At 33.0% G+C, this 14,641-nt stretch overlaps 1 protein-coding gene across 4 annotated transcripts in view; it reads right to left on the bottom strand.

Annotated features, from left to right (window-relative positions):
- Window positions 1-14,641, bottom strand: part of Ptpn12 (protein tyrosine phosphatase non-receptor type 12) — a 119,325-nt gene that overhangs the window by 48,624 nt on the left and 56,060 nt on the right. For all 4 annotated transcript variants that reach the window (XM_047560915.1, XM_047560914.1, XM_047560912.1 and 1 more), the window contains 4 exons: window positions 13,211-13,249; window positions 9,911-9,982; window positions 7,826-7,885; window positions 5,957-6,099 (listed from right to left, as the gene is read on the bottom strand). In XM_047560915.1, the coding sequence (XP_047416871.1) occupies window positions 5,957-6,099; window positions 7,826-7,885; window positions 9,911-9,982; window positions 13,211-13,249 (314 nt within the window). The remainder of the gene's footprint in view (window positions 1-5,956; window positions 6,100-7,825; window positions 7,886-9,910; window positions 9,983-13,210; window positions 13,250-14,641) is intronic.

Here is a 14,641-nt window from a genome sequence, read left to right on the forward strand (position 1 = left end):
CCAGCATAATTTTGTTTTTTCCTAATTTACAGTCACTGTTCTAGACAGACCAAAGAGAAGGAACAGTGGTGGAGTCTAGGCTGCTGATCAGTAAGCTTTACCTAGCACCTGAGCACCTTTCTCCCCTACCCCTCATTCCCTTGACCTTTTAGGTTTCAGACAGAACGTAAACAGGACCAGGACTGAACCAGGTCTTGGTGAAGCCTGCACAGGCACCATGAGAAGCCGGAAGTACTGTGTGTTCCCGAAATCACTGATTTGAAAAGTTCCCAACACAGGCAGCTGCAGTGTGTATGGGATTAGAGCCACTACATAGAATAATAGTCTTAAAGATTTTCTTTAGTACTAATCACAATGAGGATATTTTCTCTTGGGGGTGGGGTCAGTAGGGGAGACTGATGCTTGTCCTTATTGTATTTTGTTTGGTTGACCTTGTGTATTTTTACCCCAGCCTGTAGTCCCCTACCTCACTTCAACCCCCAGGGATTTGCGGGGAGCCGGAGTAGTCAATGGCAAAAGGGGATCTGGGCTGGGACGCTAGAGACTCCTTCCCTTTTCTCCCCTCCCCCTCCCAGCTGCTCTTTGTCACTGGCTCCATGGGTGTTTGCCTGGCTGTGTTGCTTCTCTATTTGTATTTAGCTGCAGTGATCCTTTTAACTGGTTGGCTCAGAAAAGTGTTTTAGGCGCCCTATAATACTGGGCATCAAGGGAATTCATCCTTCCCCCTTTTTGCTGTGTTCTCCCCCTACTTCCAGATTCTTGCTGTTATGGCCCCTCATGGAGTGTTGGTGATCCATGTGACACAGGGCCCAGTCAGTATCCAGCCATGGGCAGAAGAGAGGATAAAGTGTACCTGCCCTGCCCACTGCTTTTAAGGTCTCTGCCTTATGGATCATGGGACTCCCCTGGGGGGAGTCATGGGTGAGGGGAACAGGGCACAACGGAGAGCATCCTACTTAGAAGGGCAGGAAGCAGAGGAACTGGGGAAGGAGTGGTACACTTGGGGAACAGAAGTTTTATCTTGGCTATCTGAAGGCTAGGTCTCTTCACATGGAGACTGAAAAAGGAACCCTGCTTCCAATGTCCTTCTTCCATTTCCAGAGCTAGCCCAGGGCTGAGAAGAATGCCCTTGGTCTGTGGGTTCAGTGTTGTCTGTCATCCATCTAATTATTCCCACTTTGAAGTGACAATCTTCTCCTTGGCCCTGCCATGGGGCAGAGCATGTCTGGCATAGCAGCCTGACTTTGAAATATATGCACAGGAGTCAAAAGAGATGTCTTTATATCTGACTGTACATAAATGAAGGTTTTTTTTTTTTTTTTTTGGTGCAATAAAGTTTGTTTTGGCAAAAAAAAAAAAAAGAATCTGCTAAAAAAGAAATTAGGGCAACTACCCCATTCACAATAATCTAAATAAATAAATAAATAAATAACATACTTGTTAACAAATCTAACCAAGGAAGTAAAAGACCTCTACAAAGAAAACTACAGAACACTGAAGATGAGCTGGGTGTGGTGGTGCATGCCTATAATCCCAGCACCTTGGGAGGCTGAGGCAGGAGGATCGAGAGTTCAAAGCCAGTCTCAGCAACTTATTGAGGCCTTAAGCAATTCAGTGAGATCCTGTCTCTAAATAAAATATTAAAAAGGGTTAGTGATGTGGCTCAGTTGTTGAGTGCCCCTGGGTTCAATCCCCAGTACCTCCCTCCCCTCAAAAGGAAAGAAGTTAAAGATGACCTTAGAAAATGGAAAGACCTTCCATGTCTTGGATAGGCAGAATTAATAATATCAAAATTGTCATCCTACCAAAAGCATTATACGGACTGCATGCAATTCCCATGAAAATACCAATGACATCGTTCACAGAACTAGGAAAAAAAGTTCTAAAATATGTTTGGAAAAATAAGAGACCCAGATTAGTCAAAGCAACCCTAAGCATAAAACATCAATGCTGGAAGCATCATAATACCAGATCTCAAATTATACTACAGAGATAGAGTAATAAAAACAGCATGGTATTGGCATCAAAAAAGACAAACATGAATGGAATTGAAGACACAGAAACATATCCACATAGACACAGTCATGTGAAACATAAAGGAGTCAAAAACACACACTGGAGAAAAGATAGTCTTAAATAAATGGTGCTAGGAAAAGTAGATATCCATATGTAGAAAAATGAAGCTAGGTCCCTATCTCACCCTACACAAAAGACCTAGGAATTAGACCAGAAACTCTGCAACTGCTAGAGGAAAATGTAGACCCAACACTTCAACATATTGGCACAAGCACCAATTTCCTTAACGAGACTCCTAAAGCACAAGAAATAAAACAAAGAATCAATAAATGGGACAACATCAGGAAGATTCTGTGTGCAAAGGAAAAAATTAAGAGTGTGAAGAGAAAGTCACAGATTGGAGATCTCTGCCACCTACCCCTCAGCTGGGGGTATAATATAAATATATTATATTTATAAATATGAATATAAAAAATTCAAAAAAAATTGATACCAAAAAAACCCCACAGAAACTTAATTAATAAATTGGAAAAAAGAATTAAACAGACACTTCTCAAAAGAAGATATGCAAATGGGTCAAAAACATTTAAAAAAAAGTTCAACATCTTTTGCAATCAGGAAAATGCAAATTAAAACGAGATTTCATCTCACTCTAGTTAGAATGGCATTGATCAAGATTATAAGTAAATGCTTGTGAGGATGTGGGGAAAAAGGTATACTTATATACTGTTGGTAAGACTGCAAATTAGGACAACCTCTCTAGAGAGCAGTATGAAGATTCCTCAAAACACTAGGAATGGTACCAGCATATGACCCAGCTATGCTGTTCCTTGGTTTTTACCCATAAGAAATAAGATCAGCATACTATAGTGATATGATTACATCAGCATTTATAGTAGTGCAACTCACAACAGTCAAGTTATGAACCAGTCTAGATACCAACTGACGAATGGATAAAGAAAATGTGATTTTTATATACACACACACACACACACACACAATGGATTTTTACTTAGCCATTAAGAAGAATGAAATTATAGCACTTGCTGATAAATGGATGGAACTAAAGAATATCATGCTAAATGAAATAAGCTAGACTAAGAAAGTCAAAGGTTGAATATTTTCTCTCATATCAGAAGCTAGACCAAAATAAGGAATAAGAAAAAATTGGGGGGTGAGGGGAAATTCATGAAAAATAGATGAGATCCCAGTGGAGCAGAGGAAGAGATGGGGAATGAAGAGGGATGGAAAATGGGAGGAACAGTGGAGTAAAACTAATCTAACTTCCCTATATATGAACATATTATAGTAAATCTTGCCTTTATGTACATCTACAAGGCACTAATTTATTAAAAAACTGTAAATAAATGGAAGATCAATAGAGTTGAGGAAAAGGAACAGGGGGTGGGAGGTTGGGAGAGACAGGAAGTTCTGAGAACAGAATTGGAGCAAATTATATTTCATGCTTATATAATTATGCCAAAAGGAATCCCAATATTATTTATATAATATTATAGTATATAATATATACAATATTATATACTATAATACACTAATGAAAAATTAAAAATGAAAACAATTTAAAAATAAAATAAAAATTACAAAAGTACATCAAAGCAGCTGCTTCTTACCTAGAAAGAGGTATATATAATGCACCTCAGAAATTAAAAAAAAAAAATCACTACAAGTAATTAGATATTACTGACATCATCAGAATAATTTTTAGGCCAAAAAGAGTTGCAGCATTTTAATGAATATTTTGAAACTTTTATTAGTTTAATGAATATGTAACCTAAAAATTTCTGCTAAGCAATGTTATAAGAAACCTAGTACGATTTTTAATAAGCTCTAAATAATAAAAGTCAGTAATATAAATTTTTAAAACAATGGACAATAAACATGTAAACTATTATTTAAAACATCTGAAAAAGGATGTGGGCAGTAATTAATAGCAAAGATTCAAGGTTAAATATAAAGTAGTACAGTTATAATATACTGCACTAAAATATTTATATGATCAAAAATAATTTAAGTGCAAGTTGTGTAGCAGATGCTTGTAATCCCAATCACTGGGGAAGCTAAGGCAGAAGGATCCCAAGTTTGAGAATAGCATGGGCAACTTAGAAAGGACCCTGATTAAAAATAAAATTTTAAAAATGCACTGGGGATTTAGTTCAGTGGTAGAGCATTTGCCTAGCATGCACAAGGCCCTCTGACAAATCTCCAATACTTGAGGAAAGTACAGTATATCAACCGTTCTTTTCACAAATACTATACATACATATACATACCGAAATAACACTAAAGTTTTAACAATGGCCATTACTAGTACAGCTGGTGAAAAGAAAAAGGATTTCTTTCCTTTAGTGAATGTTTTCTCTAAGTGACTGCAGAGACAGATAATAAATTATTTTGGTTGTTTAAAAATAAAACTGTCAGGGCTGGGGTTGTGGTTCAGTGGAAAAGCACTTGCCTAGCATGTGTGAGGCACTGGGTTTGATTGCCAGCACCACATATAAACAAAATAAAGGTCCACTGACAATCAAAAAATATTTAAAAAAAATAAGAAATAACTATCAATTTTTTTAAAAACAGAAAATGTTCCTATTAAAATTGACTAAGCTAGGCCTGGTGGTGCATGCCTGTAACCCCCAGTGGCTTGCTTCCAGAGGCTGATGTAGGATGATCTAGAGTCCAAAGCCAGTTTCAGCAACTTAGTGAGGTCCTAAGCAAGACTGAATCCACTGAGCAACATTCTTAGCCCTTTTTATTTTTCATTTTGAGACAGGGTCTTGCTAAGTTGCTTAGGGTCACCAGCTGTAACTCTTTCGAGACAGGGTCAGTCTTTCTAAGTTCCCGGGTTGGCTTCAAACTTGGTATCCTCCTACCTCAACCTTCTGAGTGGCTGGAATTATAGGAATGCATCATAGTGCCCAGCTCTACAGAGCAATTTAACATAGGGTACATCTAAACTTCAAGAATGCCAGCACCCCACAAAACACTGTCTGTAAAAATAAAAACAAACAAAAAACAACAAAAATACAGTAACCCTCTTTACATCTGATATTGTACTCTTTCCTGGAATATTCTGTTCTTGCATTCTAAAGCATAAAGGAAAAATATGAAAAAGAAAGATTAAAAAAAGAAAAAGAATGCCAGCAATCATTTTGTCTTAGGTATTGCGTACAATGAAGTTATCTTCTATAAAGCACAATTTAATAAAGATGTCTAGTAAGTGTGTATCAATAATTTATACTGCCTTGATATAAGAATGCTAGCTTTCTGCTCTACTTAGATTTCAGGAGTTATGACATATAATTCATGAAATGACCAGCAGCATCGCAAACATGGAAACTGATCTACCTAACGAATGAAAACAGCCACTCAATTTTTTGTCAATTCTAAAATACACTTTTTAATCCAAATGGTAACAGTTCTGAAATTGGTATGTACTTTACCATCTATGGCTTCTTACAAATTACCTCCTTCCCTTGTATTTGGCAGTGATTTCTTATTCTTAATAAATATCAAATAATGGTATATTTTGAAACCAATGATATCTTAGATAAACAAGACCCTATGTATATATATCTATATACGTTAAAATTTTTTTTTTGGTCAATGTTTATCAGTTAGGATAACTGCTTGACCACCAAAGAAATTAGGTTAAAAAATTAATAATTTGCTTTTATTCTCCAACACCAGCTTTAATAGCCTTAGGAAAGAATGTTCACTAATTTGTTCATAAAACAATGTTTGGGTTGTAAGATATCTATCCACATAAAAATGTCTTTTTGTGTACCTTTTAAATTTAAACATACTATAACAAGGCTAGAAGTTAAGGATTACTATCATAACATTAATGTACAAATATAATCTTATTCAACTTTGAGGTTAAAGAAAAGTACCATATTTATACATTTGGAAAATTCTTTTGTACCTGCAATGAATACATATAGGAACATCTTCATGTTCTTGGTATTTCCTCATTAAGCTTATCATATCCAGAATAGAATCAAATGATGAAGGAACATCATGGTCTGGCCAGTTCACATAATGAAACTGATAGAGCCTACGAGATTCCTTCATAAAAAACAAATTCAATAATTATGAAAATACATTTGCAGCAAAATTTAAAGCTGTATATCTCATTTAACTGTCATTTTTGTTTGGTACTTAGTACTACCTAAAATAAAAGTTAACAACCTGTATTTGCTGACTGCCTTCTATAAGCCAAGTACTGTTGATAATGACTTCACATGTAACAATTTATTTACTCTCCATGAGGAAGTTAGCATTGTAATATCTTTACTTAATAGGTAAGGAAATTGATAGAAAGATTAAATAACTTACCTAAAGTTTCACAGGAAATGACAAATGTGGGATCTAACCAAGGTGGTCTTACCTTCAGACAGTGCATTTTAACCATTACATTATGTATACATCATTAACTACTGCACACTATTAAATGAAAAGAGCCATATACCATAAACATTGTGCTAAAATCTATTATTATTAGACCAATGGAATATTGAATTGAAAAAGAATGTCAGTTCTCAAAGTGTGGTCTGGGTACTACCCAATCTATTCTCAATCCTTTGGGGTTGGGTGAATTTAAAGTGTTTTCAGATTAATAATAAGGAGTTATTTGCCTTTTCCTTTAACAGTTAGTGGAATATATGCTTGCTTATTCATGTCTTTTAAAAACTCAGTTTCCATTTTAGTTATAGAAAAGGTGAAAGATACAACCCACATAAATAAATAAAAAGCTCTCTGGGAACCTCAATAACTTTTAAGAAGTTAAGAGAGTACTGATGTCACAAATGTTTTGATAATGGTTATTCTAGGTGTCAATAGAAAGTATGGGGTTTGGAATCTAGGTAAAACTTTCCAAATTCTACTTCTGTCACTTAGTAAATTTAGGTAAACTATTTTACTTCCCAAAGCCTCTGTATCTTCATCTATGCATAGTGTAGATGACCATACTGTTAGGAAGTTAGGAAGACTCATAGAACTGATAGTACTATAGAAATTCAATTAAGTATACATTATAGATGAAAAAAAGTACTAAGTAAAATAAATGACTCATCTAAAGGAACATGTTAATGATAGGTAAAGTCAGGAGCATTAAGAGTACATGGAACTATGTCTGCTTATAAACAGGAAGATAGAAGGTTATAGGTATGTTTACAATGCATAAATTGGGAAGAATGAAGTATTTTATGAACAAGTTGAATATTTATAATGGTTAAAAATTAAGATAATTAAGGGCTGGGGTCGTGGCTCAGTGGTAGAGCACTTGCCTAGCGTGTGTGATACAATGGGTTTAAATCTCAGCACTGTATATGAACAAACAAAATAAAGATCCATCAACAACTAAAAAATTTTTTTTCTTAAAAATTAAAATAATAAAAATAGGGCTGGGGTTGTGGCTTAGTGGTAGAGCGTTCATCTAGAATGCATGAGGCCCTGGTTCAATCTTCAGCACCACATAAAAATAAAATAAAGGTATTGTGTCCACCTACAACTAAAAAATATATTTATATGAAAAATTAAGATAATAAAAATAGAAACATGAGGAAGAATTTGATAGGCATTTCTCCATTGTTTACCACATTTTTTCTCTGATTCTTTCCTTGAGAAATTACCATGTTATATATCTTTGAAACACTGAAGTCAATAGCCTCAAGTAAAAATAATACACACCTAAACGAAGATTTAGCTTTCATGGTGTCTTGACAGTATACTATTTATATATCTTCTCTTTGAAAACTATTCTTAGATATTGCATCTAATGGAAAGTACTTACATTTTGAAATTCAAGTAACAGTGTCCTAATGAAGTAGTCTGTCCTTGCTTGTTCATCTTCCTAAACACAGAAAAATATCTGTGAGTTTGTGAAAACATTAAAACAAAAACATACACATCCTGAATGCATATACACATGAAACACTTAAAGCACACAATATAAAATTATCCTTTAAAATTCCAATGTTCCTGATAATTATAAAAACAACCATTCTGAAGGTCATATATCTCTGTCCATATATATACATGTATATATATATTTTTTTCTAATTTTATTTTTGTACTGGGGATTGAATCCAGGGGCATTCTACCACTGAGTTATATCCCCAGTCTTCTAAAAATTTTTTATCTTGAGACAAAACTCACTAAGTTGCTGAGGCTGAACTCAAACTTGTGCTCCCCTGCTTCAGACTCCCTCAATTCTCGGCCTGGAATTATAGGCATGTGCCACTGCACCCAGCTTATCTCACTCACTTAATTACTACTTTTTTTTTTTAAACAGGAGTATCTGTTAACCAATTAAACAGGAATCTATCATCTAACCAATCCCCAAATTGTGTAAGAGAAGTAATACAGAATGCAAAATGTCACTACCACCCATATCCTATCTTCAACCATTTTATCTTTTCATAAGGCTTAATGTTCCCTTCCCTATCTAACACCCAGCTCTCAATTTAAGAGGATGGGTAACAGGGAAAGAAAGGGAGAAGAAAATCTGAAATCACTTTAAGTCTTTTACTGTCATTTGGTCAAAGTATTAGAATGAAGTCTTGATACCAGTTTGTCTCTAAGCAGATTATTCTTTTAGCCTTGTTAGTTAAAACCTCAGATGATAGTTTAGGGCAGTGATTGTCAAGGAAAATAGTATATGCTATTTTATTGAAAGAATAGATACTATTATTCCTGCTTCAGTTTTTCAAATCATGGTAATTTACTTTGTATTATTTGGATGTATAAGTTTCTACTTTTACCAAAAAGGAATACAGATGAGAACCACTGGTCTAGGATTTGACTTTTTCTTTTTTTTTCTTTTTCTTTTTTTTTTTTTGGATTTGACTTTTTCTGTAAAGGGACAGATAATAAATATTTTTGGCATTTTGGAACCAGCAAATTTGTTTACTCACTTTCGTTGTAATAACCAAATATGTTAATTATACTTTAACTTAATCATGGAAACTGAAGTGAAAAGTAATGATGAAATGGGGAAGGTAATAGTTAATTTTATATGTCAACTTGATTGGGACAAGAGAACCCAGATTATTTGGTCAAACATTATGGCAGGTGTTTCTAAGAGAGCATTTTTAGAGGACATAAACATTTAATGATTCTGATTAATTTTCACATATGCTCAAGTATGAGCAGATGAAATATTATTTCTTTTAGTTGGTTAAGAAAGAAGAAGATACTAATCCGGGTGTGGTGGTTCATGTAGGGGCAGGAGGATCACAAATTCAAAGTCAACCTTGGCAACTTAGTGAGGTTGTAAGTAATGTAGTGAGACCCTGTCTCAAAATAAAAAGGGTTGGGGATGTTTCTCAATGGTTAAGCGTCCTTGGGCAGACGAAACACAACAAAGAAACAAAGAAGATGCCATTTGACATCTAAAGAAAACTGTTCTATTCTTAAGTTCACCTACATTAAACCTCCTTTTGTCCATCCTTTGTTTTTCTAACTCATTTTTTCTTCATTGGTTTTATGTTTAAATTCATTTTCTCTGATTTCTGCTGTCTGTGTTATATTTTTGGCTTGAATTTAATTTACTTCTGGATATCCTTAATTAGTAAGATATATATATTCTAAGTTTCCAATTATCTGCCATGAAGGACAGATTTTTCACTTCCAGGACAACAATCCTCAAACTCAACTTTAACAGTTTTTAGGTGGATAATATGAATATGAAAGGTTAATATGATATACTATAAATTTTGAACTGTAAAAGGAAACATTACTACTTTTAAATTTAGGTTTACCTGAAACTGAGTGCTTGGCTTATATCAACCCATGTTAATATCATACAATTTCATTGTTCATCAGTCTAGCATGCCAGTTTTCTAATTAAATAATGTATATAAAAATAGGTACTTACACAAGAAATTTTGAATGGTGCAAATGTTAAAGGGTCTTCTCCACACAAAGGCCAATAGCGCTCACATTTTTTCTGTTGTTCAAAAAAAGGTAGCAAGTAATGTACACAGTAGTTTTTCTTAAACCTCTACAAATATTTTGTGTCCTATGGTTTAACTTGTTACTTCTCCAAAACAGAAAAACTGACATCAGTAGGTAAGGAGCTGAGAGAACTCAGACTTATCCTAACTATTTTAAAAGATAAGATATTATATCTTCTTCAAGATTAGTCATAATGACCTTAATTTAGATTATAAGGTTCATTGTGCCTGCCCAGTCTACCTATTAGACCAAACACCTTTCTATAGAAAAGAAAAACTGCCCTAAAAAAGTATCTGGCACAAGGAAATTTTATTTAGTATAAAGGGTTCCCAGACAAGTTTTAATGCTGTAACATGATAATCCACTAAGTGTCACATCTGTGAAATGTGGAAAGAGCATTATTCTTGGCATAAGAATGCTGAAAAGTACCCATTTTACAATTTTATTAATCTTTAGTTTGTTCATCTGTAAAAAGGGGAATACTAATCCTTATTTTATAGGACCTGTTATGGGTACTAATTATGAATATATTTCAAATGTTCTATTGATTTAACAAACTGTAGTCAGGAACCATGTACTATTTTAACTTCGATTTTGAGATTAAAAAGTATAGTCAGTTTTGCCTCTTCCTATTTTAAGCTGATATAAAAATAGAACACTCAATTTTCACTGGTTTCTAATATTAAGCTCTATCATGTTAGGAAACAAGGTAAGTTAATGAAAAGCTTAACTTTACAGAAGGTGCTAGCATTCAAGTGCTAAGAAATGATACAATTTTTATCAAAATTCAATAAAATGGAAGCTATAATCAACCAAAAAGGTCAGAATAAATCTTTTGGCAGTGGGAAATGCATCAGTTCATTAATTTCTTATTTTAAATTTATTTTTTACTGATACATAAAAACAAAAATTATACATATTCATGAGGTAACACTGATGCTTCGTATTGTGTAATGTTTAAACCATGAAATGAATGTTACATTACTGTTATCTATAGTCAACCTAATACCAGAACTTGCTCCTAACTGCAGTTCATAAATTTCTAGTGTCACAGTTCCACAAATAGTGAAGTTATTACCTATCTGCTGGAATGAACTATAAGTTGACAATACTGCTGAAAGGACGGCAAAGGAGAACTGTTCAGTGTGTCAGTTTAGCTTAAATAAATACTAATATTTTAGAGGCTTAAAAGCATAGGTAATTTCTAAACCCAATTGCCCAGAAGAAGTTTATAGAAAACATTGTTTTTAGGGTTGTTTATAATATTATTTTGAGGATTTTTTTTTTTTTTTTTTTGGTACTTTGTTCTCCTACTTGGTGAAGTTTTAATATTCTAAAGTAGAAAACAAGCTAATTAATTATTAATTTAGATAAGAATTTAAAGCGATGTGAATATCATGACCCTCATTTCCATGAGCAGTAGTTACTAAATACAGATTACATAGGTATTTATATTCCAGGTCCAAAACCAAGCAATTAATACCAAGACTTATGTGCTAAATGTCATAGTTGCAGTATCTCTAATACTGCAAGATGGGTATTATTTCAGAGATGAAGAAACTGAACCTGAGAGGGGCAACAGACTGTACATGGTCAAAATGGTAATAGAGGGTAGGTTCCTCTGGTTTCATCATCTATGCTCTTTCCATTAAGTCACATTCAAAGTCAGAATCAAATTCAAGATTATCAAATAAATTCATAAATTATAACTCATTCATAATCTACTACTTTTTCTCTTATGAAAAAGCCTAAAACCTGTGAAATGCTCCAACTGAAATGCAAAACCTTTCAAGCATCACGTTGGTGTTCAAAAAAGTATTAGATTTTTCAGTATTACTGATTTTGGATTTGTGGATTAGGAAGGTTCAACTGGTAACATCTATGCAATTATTATAAAACCTGAAAATTTCTAAAATCTTAAATACTTCTGATCCCAACTATTTTGGATGAGGGATTCTTTTTTTTTTTTTAATTTATTTTTATTGTAAACAAATGGGATACGTGTTGTTTCTGTTTGTACATGGAGTAACAGCATACATTTGCATAATCACACATTTACATAGGGTAATGATGTTTGATTCATTCCGTTATTTTTTCCTCCCCCCCACTCGTCCCACCTCTCTTTTCCCTCTACACAGTCCCTCCTTCCTCCATTCTTGCCCCCCTCCCACCCCCCATTATGTGTCATCATCTGCTTATCAGTGAGATCATTCATCTTTTGGATTTTTGAGATTGGCTTATCTCACTTAACATGATATTCTCCAATTTCTTGGATTAGGGATTCTTAATCTATACTAACAAAACACTATAAATCACAAAACCTTTTGCTTCAAAAAATTTTACACTCAAAATACCTCAATTTTTCATCAATTTACTATGATACACAATATAAACTCATTAAGAGAATAAAAAGAAAAATCCTAAACCTCAACAGTAACTTAAGAGAACATGAAATGTGTGTAATTAAAATTTCATAATGCAATCAACTAACTATAATATTGAAGTATATGCTGACAATACATAAATGAATAATTTTATTACTTAATTTCTCAATTGTTATATTTTCTAATCTTGTTCATTTTCTGTCCAAAAAGACAATACCAGTAAGCAATGTAGTTTGGAAGGAATGAAGTATTAGCGAAAATATAGTTTTGTAATTATTTACATAACATTTCATATAACTATAAGATGTAGTATCTTGCTTTTGCAATATTTTTCTTATTGAGAAAAAAAGTTTAGGAGGACATTACAATATTTTGAAATTAATTTCATTTATAGGACAGTCAAAAATCAAGCTAAGAAATTTTCTACTCAGAGCTTTGAGGATTGTGATGTTTACAGATTAACCAGAATATCCAAGTTATAATCTGATAATCAGAATTATTTAACACATTTTCATTTATTTGACTTTATTCCTATTCTAAAATGCCACTCTATTTTAGTCCATAAATAATGTACTACTTAGAACACCATTAAATAATTTCAGACTACTAAGTAACAATACACAATTATTTTAAGCATACCATAAAATGTATGGAAAAAAAAAAGGAAGAAAAGTTTGTGCTTTAGGAATTATTTTATTTCTTAAATCAAATAAAAGCAAGAACAGAGCACAATAAAGAAGTACCTAACTACCTGGGCTCAGAATATTTATTATAGTAATAAAAGACCAAGAACATCTATATTGTTAGAAATGATAAATATTAATAGGTATACATACCCTTCCCATCTCAAATTCTCGACAGGCCATTACAATGATCTAAAAAAAAGGTGGTGGTAGGGGTGAGAAGTGGAATAAAGAATATGTTAGTTAAACACATGAAAATGTTAGTTTACTTTTTAAAATACAACTCTTAAGAACTATTTTTTTTGGCTGAGCAAAAATATACTTGGTTTGTCTAAAAAGTATGTTTAATATGAAAAGTGTTAGTCAAATTAACAAAATTGCATTTTCAAAAGTGTTAACTATACAGCAACAAATTAGGTTGATTACAATTAACATGAATGACATACTTTGAAATAAATGTGAATCTTAGAGATTTACTTCTGACTTTTGAAATTACATTAAAATGCTACCTTTAGAACTTACCTAATTAAGTAGTATTTTAATCAAATATTACTTAGAATACATTTAATAAAATTAACTAAAGGGTGAATATATTAAATTTAATACTGCCTTTAAAAATGTTATTGCTATCTCCACCCTCAAAATTTACAACATATAGAGAAGTTTAAAGAACTTTATAATAAAATTTTATTGTATAGCTTTCACCCATAGTTTATCATTACATTTCACTATAATTTTTTTATCATACATTTATCCTCTATCAATCTATCTCAAATTTTAAATGCATTTCAAAGTAAATTGCAGACATTAGTACACTCCCTCCTAAATAATTCACCATGCATATTCATCTGGAACCCAATAATTTTTATAGTTTACATTATTTTTCCCTTGAGGTAAATTTTACATACAATGAAACACACTATCCTAAGTGAACACTCCAAGTTTTGACCAATGCATAATATCTATATACAAATCAAACTTCTATCAAGAAAAAGGATGAACATGTTCCCATTACCCAGGAAGTTTATTCTGACTCTTTTTCAATTAATCCCCAATTCTACATTATTTTAAAAATGAAATAAAACAGCAAACACGAAGGACTGGAATTTCCCCCTTACCTTACTAATCTTTCAAAGGGCCAATGGAGGATGCCAACATTTTAGAATCATTATAATTCCAGAGAAAAAAATCTATTATAATGTTCATGAGAGACAGATGAGAGCTCCTTATTGATTTTCTACATCTACCAACCAAAACCATTCCCATGCAAATACTCTGGGGTTCCTACCAAGGTAGGCAATAGAACAGGGTTTCTCTTTGCAGTGTCCTAACTCACTTATTTCTCTGCTTAGAAAACTAAGGGACACAATTTCCCTTCATCCAAAATGAGCAAGTGGGAACTAAAAGGCTAATTTTGATACGCTTCTAAATGAATGAGTTTTAGGTGAGGGGTGGGAGTGAAGTGGAGAAATGCTACAAGTTTTCTCAAACTTTACATAATAATTCATAGTTATGTGCTGATATATAATTTCCTGAAAGAATTCAATATGGACTATGACTAGAAAAAGGTTAAGAATATGACTG

The sequence above is a fragment of the Sciurus carolinensis genome, chromosome 8, assembly GCF_902686445.1.
Source record: "Sciurus carolinensis chromosome 8, mSciCar1.2, whole genome shotgun sequence".
NCBI lineage: Eukaryota > Metazoa > Chordata > Mammalia > Rodentia > Sciuridae > Sciurus > Sciurus carolinensis.